The sequence below is a fragment of the Branchiostoma lanceolatum genome, chromosome 16 (genome assembly GCF_035083965.1).
Source record: "Branchiostoma lanceolatum isolate klBraLanc5 chromosome 16, klBraLanc5.hap2, whole genome shotgun sequence".
Taxonomy (NCBI): Eukaryota; Metazoa; Chordata; class Leptocardii; order Amphioxiformes; family Branchiostomatidae; genus Branchiostoma; species Branchiostoma lanceolatum.
The window spans coordinates 13,825,282-13,841,324 of record NC_089737.1 but is presented as its reverse complement, the minus strand read 5'-3'; the positions used below and the strand labels follow the sequence as shown (position 1 = coordinate 13,841,324).

The following is a 16,043-nucleotide window of genomic DNA, read 5'->3' as shown; positions in this document are numbered from 1 at the left end:
GAAAAAGGTTTCTCAATGGCTTCAGTGTATATAAAATCAAACGGATTTTGAAGCTACAACCCAAAGAGGAAACCAGGCCCAAAGCAAGCCACTGAAATTCTCTACCATCTCAAGCTAAGAGACCATTTATTTTTAAAATGGATTAGAGAAAAATATTTCCCATTCGCACCAATGAATCTAAATCCATATGCAAGTCTAGACATGCAACACACGAAGTAGACCCATTGCAAAAATACAAAATATCGACGGACTATAATTTCTTAAAGCTACTATGTTATTTCAGGTGGGCGTTCGAATCCATAAATTACATGTCTGTGTCTAAAGAATTCACGACTCGAGGGAGCTGTGGTCCCCCTAGACCAGCAAATCACCCAACCGAACGACGTAATTAACCTCACAAATAAAACACTGCCCACATTAATCAAGTTAAATTTAGCCCCTTCGACAGGAACGTTTTCTAATTCTGTGATCGTCTGAAGGCCGATACATTCTAAAAGGTGAAACGTCAATCATTCTCCATCTCCAAGCAGATGTAAGGGGTAGTAAAAGAGAGAAAATTCTCGCCACTAGAAAGGAATAATCTGGACAGTACAACAGGTGCCAGCCTCGTGCCGTATGGTAATGTCCAAGCAGGGTGCGGCTCGTGTACGTACATGTACGTCTTCTCCTTCGCTTTGTACTTCTTTCAGTTGGTAATTTTTCCCATTGGACGCCATATAGTCGTGCAAAATAGATATTCAAAGATGTACACAATGAGAGAAAAGGTGAATAAAAACAAAGCGTTAAGATGAGCTGTGTGACACCTGTTAACACGTGGCTTCAGGGCATGTAAATACGAAAACGGTCTCAGTGCAGTTCTAGCATCTCTGTATTGTGACTTTTGGACAGATTAAAACGCTGTTTACTCTTTACTTCATTGGCATTTTTTGGACAAGCAAATCCCAAAGAGTTATCAAATCGTTATTTCAAGATAAGTCGTTTTTTTTAACACTTAGAGTTAGGTATGAAATTTACGCAGGTGGGTTGCAACAATGTTTTCTCCCTATGGACCAAAAGAATGTGTAGCTTTTTACAGACCACTTGCGCAACAGATAAGAAACGACATCTCATTAATGACATTATGTAGTAGTTCCTTAGTTTTCGTAATTTTTTATTCGTGTTTCACAACAAAGAGAGTTGGGGCAATGGGGAGACGCGCAGATTTGTATCTCCATCAGTAAAGATACAATCGATGATTACATTGTCTCGTAATTTCCTAATAGATGCGTGATTCGGCTTATCCAGGCACGTCAGTTTTCGTATTTTTTGATGATAATAAAACCTGCACAACAACTATATAACATGAATCGTAGGGCAACTTTTATTATTTAACAAACGATAATTCAGGGGGGCTAAACTACTCTATATGAACTTGTGTGGCAGGGGATGAGACTATACAAATGTATACTTGTACAGTATTTGGAGGTGGAATGTCTAACACTTATGTTTCTTACTTTGAAAGGTGATAACGTTCAAGTTAAAGATACCAATGTATCTGAAAGACGTTGTAAAGAAAAAAAAACGACGTGCAAAAAAACGAAGCCTCCTTACATCTACTTGGAGATAAGTAGTTGAATATTGTCTGCACCCGTCCTGTTGCTGTTATCAGTAATCGTCCAGGTGTAGAAATTCCCAGTAGAGCAGCGCATTCCGGCTCTGTATGTAAAAATTGCATGTTGTTCACAAAAGACTGAGGCCACGACACAACAGCGGAGCTGTGCCCTGCGGCGGTCCCACACTGCGCATGCGTGAGTTGTTCCCGCAGGTGGGTGGAGAGGTTACACCGTGTAGTCGCTACGAGAGGAACCTTCGGTGCGGCCGCTTCAGTCTTCAGGTGAGTCACACAACACCTTTTCCGTCCTTCCGTACACGTCAGTTTCCTTAGGATTCGAATTTGATGCCTTGAAGGTCAAGTTGGGTTTGTTTTGGTGACGCTTCATGGCGCTTTGCGGCGACAGCTGGCGTTTCCCAGATCCGATGGCGTTTTTCTCAGTCCGTACCCCTTAACAGTTGGACAGATGTGACCCTAGAACGACCCACCAACCTTTTTTTTCTCTCCGCGAACAAAAGAACAGAGGAACAAGCGGGGAGCATAAGGATTTGCATGTTTTAAAGCCTTTCGTAACGTTAAAAAAGCACAATACTCAAATTTTATCCTAGTCTTAAGCGTTAGGGTGCGGCTGCTGTAATTGTGATTTGATAGCATTTTATGATATCTGTAAAAACGCAAAAACAAAGCAAACAATTCAAACTTTCGTAGCTCCGTACGGTTAAAAAAAATTGTCACTGTTAGTCCTTGCTTTCTTTAGCATACCCTTTAGAGGTGCGTTGAGAGGTTGTTGTGTTTTTTCCCAATGTGATATATGTACGGGGGCAACGCGTGTTACAACTTCTGAAAATCGCGCGCGGGTTTGGAAGTCAGAGCGCGACAAGGGCACAGCGTGTTGCGGTGTGCGACAAATAGTCCCCCGTCGAGTCGTCCTTTTCGTACCCTCACCGCCGCGAAAGGCGAGCGCTCGATTCCAAACCCCCACCCGAATAGTTGCGCGGATACAAAAACCTGTAGAACCGCGCGCTATTGTGTTGGCAGTGGGATTCTCGAGTTAAAAAGATCCCCCCTGGCTCACTCTTAAAAGAAAGACAACTCTCTTAAAACTATACCGTGTAAGCACGCAATAAACAAACCTTTTTTTAAAGGGAATACAACCATCTAACTTGTCGGTATGCAGCCTTTTTATGTCCGTTTAAGGTCTACACGAATCGTACATTTCTCGTTCGGTAAGAATCGGACACCTTCGGGGACAAGCCACAAGGTGTTGACGCGACAATACAGGAAGCACGATAATTACCGTTATTAACATGCTTCCTGAAATGGCGCCCGACGGCACCCAGAAGGCAAAAGGCCATCCACGGCTTACCGGGTAGATCAGCGTGATTGTAGCTTAGAGCTGATAGACCTATGATGACACCGGAGATGTAGCCATGAGCACAACAAACGCGACATTCCAAAACAAAGGGACCTGTCCTCAGAGCGCCACCAGGTATTCATTCTGTAAAAAAGGCTCGCTTCTGGAAAGATGGGTTCAGTGATAAGGTGTGTGAAACATTCCGAGCGCTCGTCGGTGTGAAGTTCTCTCCAAGCAGAGGTTAGGCTCCGGCTTGTTTGAGGGTCAGACGTCTTTTTTTTCGGCCTTCCTATTTCACTAGATTTTCGTTGTATGTAGAAAAGCTGACATTCCTAGAGCTCACAAAGAAGAAAGGCCGACAAAAACGTATAAAAAGACGTCTAACTAACTAGCCTCTGTTCGGATAGGAGGCATGAAGTTCGCTCGCCCTGCTGAAGCAAATACGGGCACCCCGTGCCCTGAGGTAGACAGACGACTCTCAGACTTGTAATTTTCGAAACCTGTGCGACCTGAAGAATGGTAATTAATTCCTCCCCATGTACAACTGTAAAACTCACCAGCCTTCAAAGAAGACAAAATTAGGTATTAGCTGGTGTGTTAGGCCAAAGGGCGGCTATACTGACTATACAACTACAGATACAGAAAACAGTCGACAGTCAGACTCGTAATTATGGAAACCTTTGCGACCTGAAGAATGGTAATTAATTCCTGCCCATGTACAACTGTAAAATCACCAGCCTTCAAAGAAGACAAAATAAGGATCAAACCAAAGTCAGTGCCCGTTCGGTTCTAGTCTGGTATTGTACATGTATGCATTTTGCGACAGCATATCCTGAACATGCATTAGGGGCGGGCGCACTTTGTAAAATGAAAGGACTATCACCGATGAATTACGACTTTAAACACAGGTACAGTGTCGGCGCAGACAGCGTCATTTGTCACCTGTCGTATCAGGTAAAATATCTACCTATCGGGCCATTTATCAAACCGGGCGTCTATGGGAGTTATCTATAGAACAATAACGTCTGCGGCTGTAAGGTACGCGTGTTCTAGACTAGCCTGTGGCAAAACGCGAGGTCACATGTGAGTATTCGTAATTCAAGGTTGCGTAAAGAATGGGCGAATGTAAAAATAGTAGGACGACTACACGTGTAAGATTGTATGACAGATTATACCTTTGCGAGTTGCACTTAGCAAAAGCCCGAATCTTTACTGTCATATCAGATTGACGCATTGGGGGCGGCCTTTTATATACTGTCACATCGCTATGTGGAGAATGGTCACAGCGATTTGCCATTTCTAAAGACCTTTGTAGAAAGCTATCTACTTTACATGACTGTGTATGAAAATCTATCACGCAAACGCAATGTTTGAGCGTTTTTCAATGCAGATGTTTGAAGAAAATATCAATGAATAGCTCGGATATGCTTGAAATGAATTTTCAAGGAAAGCACAAGCTAATTCAAGAAAGAAGTATTCGCTTGTTTATCGGCTAAACACATCTAAAAGCTAAGAGTTGTTTTGTATTCTCGGCATTAACAATCATAACTACCAGAGTGAGTGGTAGGCCAGGGCATCATGTCCCTAGTGAGCGGTTTTATGTCCAAACCGACGGTCTTAACGACGCCGGCCAATTGTCTGGGAAAAAAACTCTTTCAATCACTAAAGACCCCATAAAATACTAATTCATCGCGGACGAGGTCACAGGCTTGGGTGTACCCATAACTAGGCCGCAGAGTAAGAAGGCCGTCTACATTTGTTTGTTTGTTTTGAATAACCGGTGAACCGCTTTGAGGCGTAACACACAAGTTTTGTACATAAAGTAAGGACACACTGCGCAAGACAGGACTTTAGGACTGTAGGGTTTGCAATTGATCCACTCACGACGGGAAGGACCCCTACTCTTTTCGGTAAGTGTGGTAGGTTCTTTACCCGGTAAAACGCCTCACGCGTAGCACACCGGGGTTGTACAGAACAATACAAGCTGAATATCCAGACAGATTTATTTGATTCACTCACACTGGGAAGGACCCCTACTCTCATCAAGTGTGATGGGTTCTTTAAAGTGCTTGAATTGTGACCCCTCAAACTCCTGTTTTACGTCCCATCCTTGAGGCCTCAATGGCCAGTTGGTTGACCTTATGCAGGAGGTCACCAGTACAGGTCATGAACTGTACCTAAGGTCATCCCACGATATGTGATCATGGTATATGATATAATTTCCTTGGAACGAATGATTTCCCCAGCTGCATATATCCCCGTATATAGCGATAATCACTCGTCTAATGTTGCCCATCACACTAGCAGTTAATCTCCAAGCAGATGTTAGGATCTGGCTCATTCTCGAATTCTCGACGTTTGGCGCCTTTTTAAAAACCTTTAGAGTAATGCGAACCGTTAAAGATAGGATACAAGAAAACCAAAAACATTCTATGTTGCAAAAACAGTTGTATAAGCGCCGAAAATAAATCGTATCCTTACATCTGCTTGGAGATTACATCACATCAATTTCCGGCCGGAAACCACCTGTTGGACACGCATTGGGTGAACAAATCTGTTGATGTGTCCGGGTATTAGTGGTTTGATAAAAACTCATAAATATCTAAAGGATCCCTTTCTTGAGGGAAGGTGTGGTCATGAGCAATAATCTCAAATCAGATGTAAGAATCCAGCTCATTCTCGGTGTTTCACGCCCTTTTTGCAACATTTAGATCCTAAATGAGGAATTGTTAGAAAATATAACACTAGAAAAGAGCACTAAATGTTGCCAAAAAGGTGGAAAACACCAAAAATGAGCAGAATCATTTCATCTGCTTAGAGATTACATCACAACAAATTCCGTCCAGAAACCACCTGTTCATCATGCATAAAGAGAACAAATCTGTTGATGTGTCCAGGTACCAGTAGTTTGATAAAACTTCATACATATTTAAAGAATCTATTGCTTAATGGGATGATCATGTTAGATTTCTTCTAAAGGCGTGATCATGAGCATGTTTACTCATTGACTCATGAGATGCCATTATTAGCATGGGACTCATCAACATGAATTTTCATGACTTATATGTATGCTTCACAGAGAACCACACCTATCTAACAGTTTGTATGTTAAAACGATGATAACCCCATTCTGATGCAACAGCTCGCTTTTCGTAGCCTTAAGGCTTCTGTGGAAAATTCTCACAGAGAGAAAAGAGCTGATATGATCGTGATAAGTCTCTTTCGTGACTATCAAGAAACGTCTACGCTACATTAGTTGCGAATAGGCGGTTTAGTATTCTATATAATTCAAGTCATGAATTCCAAAGCAAGTATATTAAGTTATGAAGTGATGAAGATGACATTCCAAAAATGAAATGAACATAAATCTTTCACGCTTTGTAGGATGATTGTTGTCAAGATTTGTACCAGGAAGCCAATAGGCAACACAACTTGAAAGAAAACCAAATTCACTCATGAGATGCCTTTATTACCATGGGACTAATCAACATGCATTTTCATGACTTGTGTGTATGCTTCAGAGAGAACCACACCTATAGAACAGTACGTATGTTAAAACGATAATATAGGCCCATTCTGATGCAACAGCTTGCTTTTTGTAGCCTTAAGGCTTTCAATTGGAATTGATAAAAATGGAAGAACGATTTCTTTTATGTACTGATATTATCTTATAACGCTTTTCTTTCGTACTATCATCAATGGTCTACGCCGCATTGGTTGTGAATAGACGGTTTAATATTTTACATACTTCAAGGCATGAATTTCAATAGAAAGTAGCCTTTGATGTTGATAAAGATCAAAATGGGTTGAAAATGAATGTTTTAAGATAGAGAGATCGTTGTCAGCTATATCTTGATCTTATATTATGTAGTGAATGGGTGAACCAGCTTGTAGGAAAACCAAATGACTTTAGATACCATGCCTTGACCACCATACTGGTTGATGTAGCAAATTCGATGTTAGAAAACAGATTGATGCTTGTGCAATTCGGTCAGACTGTTATAACGTGGAGTGGAGATTTTTTTAAAAACTTAAGTTTTCTACCCGTTTCGAGTTTTTCAGTATCGGCAACATCAAACGAAACTCTCGGGGGACCGTGTACTATGCCATCTGTCTGACAAAGCCATTCAGCAGTACTAAAAATAAGAGTTACTCAAAATCTTCAAACCAACCAAAAATCTTTGGATTCTGTCCAAATAACTTATATTTTATCATATATTAAAGTCCTAAGTTGTGCAAACTGCAAGACATGAAGAAGGCAAAATGAACGAGAGGTCATTTCTCCAACCACCTGCCATATTTGGGCTGATCTCGTCCCCAGGCCAAAGGTGTTAGACAAGCATTTCCCGTACACACCTGTCTGTCAATCAAATGACGCCTCGATCTCTCCGGTTACCTGCTGAACTCCTGGACGTGTGTGCCGTGAATTCCTAAACAAGCAGTCTGCCACACTTTGGGGTGCAAAATCGTGATTGCATGGCTGGTAATCACCCGCGCATTGATTTATTGTTTGTATTGTTTGGAGAAAAAGAAAAACTTGCGCATAGAGTGCAAATTCCTCCTAATTCTGTATCCTGAGAAGGACGTGACAAGGCATTGAAAAGAAGACCAGTAGCTTGCACGCGATTCGGTACACTGTACAGGACTTCGGTCCCCGACATTTGACAGAAGTTTTAGTTAATTGTATCTGACAGATTTGCGTTGTAAGCACGTCTATTACTTCCTAATGCATGTGTCACGCCCCGGGGGTACACACCTGTCCCATTATGCCCCCTCATTTACCTTTCTACAAACCTGCCTATCAAAGGGAGGGGCAACACATTTGGTTTGATTATTCCTGGGTTTGTTAATCTGTTTTGTTTCTCTTGGCTACAAACAATCAACAAACAAACAACTGCGTCAACAAAAGACTAAGGAATAGGGTGTTTTTGCAGTTGGGTGTAGAAATTCGTGGGTGGTTTCTGTAATGATTATAAACGTGTTTTTAAAGGTGCAGCAACAGGTGTGGTGTACGCCTTTCTTATTGTAATGTTTCACACCTTTTGCACCGCGGAACATCCTAGCCTTAGGCTTACTTATAGTCTGATATTCTCATTGTATCCCAAACAACACCAGATGTAAAAGAATAAAGTTAAAAATGCGTTTCAAGCCTAGATGGCCACTGGCAACCATTTTTGCTGAAATGCGATTCTCAGGAAAAATCTATTTTGCCAAAGGGTGCATTTCTTGGTTAATTTCATACGGGTAATTGGGCTGGTATTTCAACCTAATACTGACATCATAGTTAACCCAATGCTGCGCCGCCTGGAGCATTCGCGTTCTCGAGAACAAAGCTACACCTGGTCGTGTAGTCGCAGGCATCTACAAGCAGATGTATGAAATCAACATACTTATAAATGTATTATAGACCTTCTATGCGTTGGACAGAATAAGTAGAAATGAAGCCTTGCCTAACCATTAAGATACTAGTAACAAACCCAGAATTCAAACATATTACGCAAAAGCAGAATTCAATGAAACGTGAACACAACAAAAACAGAGGACATACTAGTAGATAGCCACATACCACCAACTAATCATTCAGGACACAAGGGAATAAATCTTTGTGCATTATTTAGTTCTTCATCAGGTTTTCGCCATCTAATATTGTGGCTCTATAAGTGCAGTGCCTTCGGGAAGGGGAGATATGGCATTGGGGGATTCTCCCACTACTTGTTGATGCAAAAACGTTTTACCTTCTAATGGAATAGATAATATGTTCATGATTTCATTCCCTCGAGTTACGAAAGTTAATTTAGGAGAGCGATGAGTGGCGTAAGGTGATCCAAGATTCCAAAGTTGGTATCCGATGGTATCTTGGATGACGAGTCCCTCGGGCCGACAAAAAGATTTACCTTATTATTAACCTGCCAATTCACTGTCTTCATTTTTCTTTCCTCATTCTAAAAAGATAAAAGTTAGGAATGTTTCCAGGATAGGAAAATGCTTTGGCAACCTTGACTGACTCATGACGAATAATACAAGATACAGTACAGACTTCGGGATATGCATCCAAGTCCCGTGGGATTTCGCCGTATCTCTTTCTAGATTTCACCGGATAGTTCTCAGGAGTTTGCGGGACCCTGACTGCGTGCCTTACCCCGTTTTGCGGTGGGAGATCTTTATGACAAGCGAACCTAAAATAGATTGTAGTATCGCGCCTCGCCGCATGTTTTCCGTACAAAAAGGGTGATACGTGTACATCTGTAGTAATCATTTGTGTCTGCTGCCTTATTAGTATTAGATAGGTTTTAAATTGCCTGGCATGGCCACCTGCTCCAGCCTAACCCTTGCCCGGGGCCAGCCGGTGCTTATCTTATAATTTCCGCAAGCCACCTTCATCTAACAAAATACCTTCACAACATAGTTGTACATTGTGGTCGCCATATCATTGTTCCGGTTTAGGTGGTTTGTACAATCCCAGCTTAGCAAGTTCTTGAAGAAGACAAAAGAAAAACCTTGTACATCTAGGCCGGGGTAAGAACCATTGACATATCCAAGTCAACTAGAAGTAATTGTTAAGCCAAACCGTGGTCACAAAGGTACGTAGTGAATAGTGAAGGAAAGTAGGGTGGAAACTCGATCAAGCCTCGTACCTACTCTGGTACGGTTTTAAACCTCCTTGGTTTAGCGCTTATTGTCTTGTAGATGCTTTTGCAATGAATACAACCTTCTAGTACTGAACCTAAGCTTCGTCTTAATCCAAAGAGGGTCCTCTGGACCCAAAAATGTGATTGAAGTAGCATAAGATTGGGTCTTACCGATAATTAACAAAGCAGGGGGCATGTTTGCTTAGAATAGGGCCCACGACGAACCCTGGAGGCACTCGATGTTTCACACAAAAAGCTACGCCATATCGAACGGGTGGAAATCCTTGTAGTGGATAGTAAAGTCAAACAAATGGTCGTTTTTTTGTGTGTGCTGTCTTGAACAGAGCATGGGAAATTTGGATGTTTGTTTAGAATTGTCTGCAATGCTACGCTGGATTGACCACAGCTGACAAATGCTTTACTATTGTCAAAACACGTAGACTTACAAACCACCTGTAGTCACGCAAACTGACGTTCAATAACTCTGCAACCAGACCTACAGTACTAGATCTATTGTCTTGAAGTATGGCGTTATCTTCATCTTTGATAGATAGAGAAGATGTCTTATCATTCCATGGATTATCTCTTTCAGATAAAGACCACAAGTAGTTAAGATATGGCTTGGAGTCGACTTGCTGGATCCGTTGGTGTCCACGTGGTACTCCTTCTGTTCCTGTCCTCAGTCGTGGTGGGTACATCTTTACGTTTCCGAATGGCGTCGAGCATATCGAAAAAAACAACAACATTGTCATGAACGAATGAAGTTATTTAAAAAAAAAAAAATTCTGTGCCGTATGTACGTTAGGCCATCAATCCGTGGTAAGAGAAACTTTTTGTTGAGAACAAAGAATCTAATTGTGAGCTAAATATGAAAATTTGTTATTGACTGTCTTGGTCTTCCACTAACTCATAAATGTTCGCCCCACAGAGCGCTCTGATTGGTAGTCAGCAGTCCTGTCGGACCTATGAGGAGTGTCCACGTCACGAGTACTGCGCCATCCAGCCCAATCAGGTGGAAGGAAGATGCTTGGTAAGTTCGATTTCTTTTCTTTGAAAAAAAAATGATAACAATTATTACAACTACATGGTACCATGACAAAAGTAGGAAAAATCACTTTTTACAATTGTTTATCTCATAAAAAGCGGGAAGCCTCTGTGAACATGGTGTCAGAAGTGGTTGGCACATCACATGTGGGCCCTGTTAAATATAATATCCGATAATATCCGATAATGTTAATGTGAGTGTTTATACATTTATCTGCATCATACCCTAACTAGGGACGAGACTGTTACGGTGACGGTGACTGCCCTGGGGACGTGAAGTGCGAGATGTCGGAGTCTGTGTTCGTGCCCGAGAGGGACGCCGACCGGGGTCAGTGCGGCGCCGGTAACCCCGGCAACCCCAGCCCGCCCAGACTGCCTGCGGAGGTACCTAGGTCTTATAGTTCACCATTGTATACTTCTTGTTATCCGTTTATCCATCCAGGTTAGACATCCAGGTAAACAATATAAAAGACAATTCAAACTCTACAACTGGATAAAATTCGGAGATTAAATTCCGGACGTTTCGAGTCACATCCATCACTCTTCTTCAGCGTCACTAAAATGAACTGGCACAAACGAATACAATGCTAGCAATTCTTAACTGGGAAAACCGGTAGAACAATTGTAGAGTTTGAATTGTCTTTATAAATTCTTGTTATCGTAACTATCTGTTCAAAATCTAGACTTTACAAAAGCCAGCCTTTAAACATCTTTTGAATGTTCATCTTTCAAATGTTCGTCTTTCAAATGACTAGTCTGTGCCAAGGTGTGTGCAAGTAAAAATCATCCAGAGGAGTAAGCTGGCCATAGAGTTACCATTTGTAACCAATTAAAACGGTGAACTTATCCGAGCTCGAAAGACTGGCCAAGCCCTCTGATAGAGTATTCCCCTCTGGTGGAGACTACAAGGGGTCGAGAAAGTAGTTCATCATGGGCAAATATTTCACATGCATGTACATCTAAATCATTCCATGGTGAAAGAACGACAAATTTCATGATTCGTAATAAAATAAGACGATCAATCTGAAGTCTGGACTAACCATGTGTTGTATCCACAGTGCCTGTCCGACGCTGACTGCCAGGCGCAGGGTGCCCGCTGTGTGAAAGGCTACGGCACCTGCAGACCCGTCAACCGCCAGGCCATCGACTCGCTGGTAAGCTTACTACATGAGATCGATGATCTCATATATACCTCCTCGAAATATTTTCTAGTTTTTGTGAATGTCTTATTCTTATCATTATTCTTTTTTTGTGAATATTTCGCTTTTTCTGTTCAATACATTTTCCATATCAAGGCAATAGACATGCATATGGCAGGAAATTGAACTCAGGAAATGAAATAACCAACTAGTATTCTGGGACTTTTCCGGGACCATTGACCTAACGTTCTATCCTGTCAGTGAATCTAGGGGGCTCGGCATGTGAAAACCAGCTTGCGGGGGACCATTATGGCCTCAAATTTGACCTACACTTCCTATCAGACTGTGGCTACACCCATTCACTTTTAGCCACTCTACTGTATGATAACTACGGTAACACAAGCAAACACACAGACAGGCCCTTTGACAACAAAACCTCTGTACACGGAGGCAGCAACAGGTTGCTCATGTTTTGTTTGTTGCCCCTACAGGAGCGTTACTGCCGTCAGCAGGACGACTGTCGGTACGGGGAGCAGTGCGTGGAGAGTTACGTCTGCCGAGTGGACGACTCGCAGCAGCAGCCGATACCGGGCAACCAGCAACTGGTACGCCGCCTAGCGTGTCAAGATAGAACTGTAGTTCTCAATTGACGTAATTTCACGATAATAAAGTCCTTTCAAATGTCTCACAGAAAGAATGACTTACCACAATGCGCTTGGTATAAAAGCTTACTAAGTTCGGATATAGATAGATACAAATACAGTTGAAGTAATGGTCCCACGAAACTGTTTAAAAGTGTGTTACACCAAGGAGGTTGTATCAAGATTCACACACATATACACATTTAGAAAACCTCCGCTCTTGCAAGTTACAATACACGAAGTTAAAGATAGTCTTTAATCATGACTACTTCTTGACTTTTAGTGGCTCTGAAATCAGTCCTAAGCCATCTCAAAGTTTTACGAGTTCCCATGTCGTTTGTCACAGCTATATTTCATTGTTGTTTGCTACAGTCCTGTTTATGTTGTTGTTTGTTTCAACCATGTTTATATTTTGTTGCTGTTGTTTGCCACAGTCCTGTTCATGTTTTGTTGTTGTTGTTTACAGGCCTGTAACCCGTACGGCAGCTGTGTGCCATGCCGCGGAGACTCCCAGTGCAATCCGTACGAGTACTGCTCCGACCAGTCCGGAGTCACCACGGGGCAGTGTCTGGTAGGTTTTTATATACTATGGTGTTGTTATTAATTTGTCTTCATATCTAAAGTTTATCATATCTACGATAGACCACAAGTACAATCAACAGGTTCAACAGTTTTCACAGATTTGACCGGCCTTTTCTAATTCAAACTTTACACCGACCTTTTGGACACATTTTAACTTGTAAATTCTTATTTGAGATGGTATATAACTTTGATTATATCCGAAAAGACGGTGGTTTTCCTAAAAAGACAACACACCACACAAACGCAAGCCAACTTACCTTTACTCCGTCGTATTGTCGTCCTAAACGGCCCAGCGCTAACGAGCGACTGACACATACATATGTTTACCAGTGAACAACTGCGTTGCCATGACAAATTTGTTCGTTGCGTTGGAAGAATACGTCACGTTCTATTCTAAGAACACGTCATGTTCTATTGTTCGGATTCATATGTTCTATTGTTTCGCCACACATGGGGATCGTTCCAAGCAGAGTCAGTAGTTTTCAATGACATTCTAGAACTTAGCGACGGGCGACCTAAACAAGAAAGTGTTTGTAAACAAAGACCACCACTACTGTAGCATACGTACTGATTGTTTCACCCCACACATGTTGCAGGGCCAGGACTGTTACGGGGACGAGGACTGCGAGGGCGGGCGGTGTAACGGTGGGGCCCGTCGGCCGAACACTCGCGGCTGGTGCAGCGCCCCCACGGGGGCAGTCTCGGCGCTGCAGCGCCCCGGTCCCTTACAGGTGCGATAACAATTTCTTTCATCAGATTGGCCCAATTTACACAGAGTTTTGGAGTCAACTTAGGACTGTGCAAGGAGAACCCTAGGCCAATCAAGTAGCGGTTTTCCACTAGGAAAACTCCACTTGATTAGCCCGAAGCTCCTCACACACATCCTTAGACCGAGCCGACCCGAAACTTTTGTGTAAATCGGACCAATGTTACAGCAACCTGACGATTCTTTGGCCACCTCCATCGGGGCAATAGTGACTGGTTCTACTTCTCACAGCAGCTAGGTGTCGCTGCTGCAGTGTTTCAAAGGCATTCCCGATCCCAAACCTAACGTATTGTCACATTTACAACAATACTAAGAGACTGAACAGCTATCACCTCAATCAATCATTCGCAGGCATCAGTGTCTGATGCATGGCGGCTACAGACGTGCATAGGGCTCGCCAGGCTGGTCTGCTCTCGGCGTAGACCCTCCAATCAGTTCTGCTATCACCTGCTTTTTAATGATTAATGCGGCCCCAAACGTGACTAAGGTTATATTCCCCCTCATCACGGTGCATGGTTGGAGTAGATTTTCTGATCCATGCAGCCTTTTTAACCCAATGAGTGCATCTATTGTCCTCCCTTACAGATCGTCTATCCCGAGTACCCCTACCAGTCCTTCTACCCGCAATACCGCCATGCTCTCCTGGACAACAACATGCAAGGAGACGGTAACAGCCTGGACCAAGCTCCCGCTAAGGATGAGGAAAATAAGGGGGAGGAACGCGAGCTAACTCCGAGGGACAAGCGACTCCGTCTGTACGAAGTGAGGCGCGAAAAGCGACTAGAAGCTTTCAGGAAGAAGGAAAAGGAACGCATGGACAAGTGGACGAAGAGAGAGAGCAAGCATCGTTTGAAGGCTCTGGGTTTGTAGGCTGTTGGTCAGGACAGAGGGGTAGTTTCCACAGACTCCTTTACCTTTGGTAGCTGAAAAAGAAATAGTAGAAATTGGCCGAATGGAGCGAATAATCTTTCAGAGTAATAGCCGGCCGTAGACTTACAGATTTGCAACCAGTTAGAGTAGAGAGAGAGTAAACTCTTCCAGCAAAATATTCGCCTATATGGCCATTTTTTCTTGTACTTTCCAGCGACCAAATAAAGTCTGGTGGAGACAAGTACGTAATCACACTCGCACATCTATATCAAGGTTAAACCTGGGATGCTTATTTCTAGACATATTTTCTGATTTGATATGAACCAGTAAGCTTAGATCGCCATTTCGTACATGTAATACACTACATGTTACAACGGTACATTGTAGTTATAGCTATAGTTCTAGTATATATTCACAGATATGACAACATTCCATGTCCAGAATCTACGACGAAGCTAAACTAATCTATATTAATGACATTCTTGTAAATTGACATCTGGATCTTTGTACCTATTGGTGTGCGAAGATAACACATAAAGCTGATATTATGAGATGGCAAAGTACCGCCATGAATGATGTTTTCACAAATATGTAAAGAACGCTTGCTTTTACCCCTGCAGTCTTTAGGGCGTAATTCAACTTTATGTCTTAAGTTTCATGTGGTTTCTATCAATTTATATATGTTGAACAACTACCGTTTTCCCTTTTCACATTTGTGTTTACGGGAAATCATATTTATCACTGGTTATATAACTGCTATATCACTAGCATTTTTAAAAGCTGCCAGGACCGAATATAAACTGCACTTCAGTCATGGGTCGCATGAGGGAGCCATTGCCATGCCGTCCTTTGTAATGTTTCAAAATGATATTTAATGCTAATCCAATGAGGAAGTATCTTTTTCTTTCTCTGAGCTTGGGATGAATGGACCGATCCAGTCGAACACCACATCGAACATATAGAACTCCCTATTCTATTTGGAATACCTCCGTCAAGAACAGCGCTAGTTGGACAGAAATGGCACGTGTTAAGCAGGGTATGTACATCTGTCACAGGTTTTTCTCTGTATTGGCTGCATGTAAACTCAGGAAAAAAACGAAATGAAAAAGAAAATAGTTCCTGATACTCATGAGGAGGGAGTTTAAAACACATTGCCAACTACTACAAAGTCCGCTAGTACAGAGTTCCGCCTCTGCTGTACTAGTGTATGGAACTGATTAATATGAATATGACACGGTAAGTAAAATAATTGCATTTTGATAGTTAATTACAAAAGGACATGCAGCTACAATTCATGCAGTCAACACAGTGGGAATACTCTCCAAGCAGAGCTAGGGTTTCGGCTGGTTTTTGACGTGTTTTTAGGCGTTTTTGTTATGCCTTCTACTTTGTCATCGTTTTTGTTGTTGGCGACACAACAAAAACGA

The 16,043-nt window shown here is 42.2% G+C and overlaps 1 protein-coding gene across 1 annotated transcript; it reads left to right on the top strand.

Annotated features, from left to right (window-relative positions):
• Window positions 1–1,742: 1,742 nt before the first annotated feature.
• Window positions 1,743–14,625, top strand: LOC136421978 (uncharacterized). The gene is made up of 9 exons (XM_066409576.1): window positions 1,743–1,873; window positions 10,167–10,262; window positions 10,503–10,604; window positions 10,853–11,002; window positions 11,677–11,772; window positions 12,249–12,362; window positions 12,865–12,969; window positions 13,577–13,711; window positions 14,332–14,625. The coding sequence occupies exons 2-9, from the start codon at window positions 10,191–10,193 to the stop codon at window positions 14,614–14,616; spliced, it is 1,059 nt and encodes a 352-aa protein (XP_066265673.1). The 5' UTR covers window positions 1,743–1,873; window positions 10,167–10,190; the 3' UTR covers window positions 14,617–14,625.
• The last annotated feature ends 1,418 nt before the right edge of the window (window positions 14,626–16,043 follow it).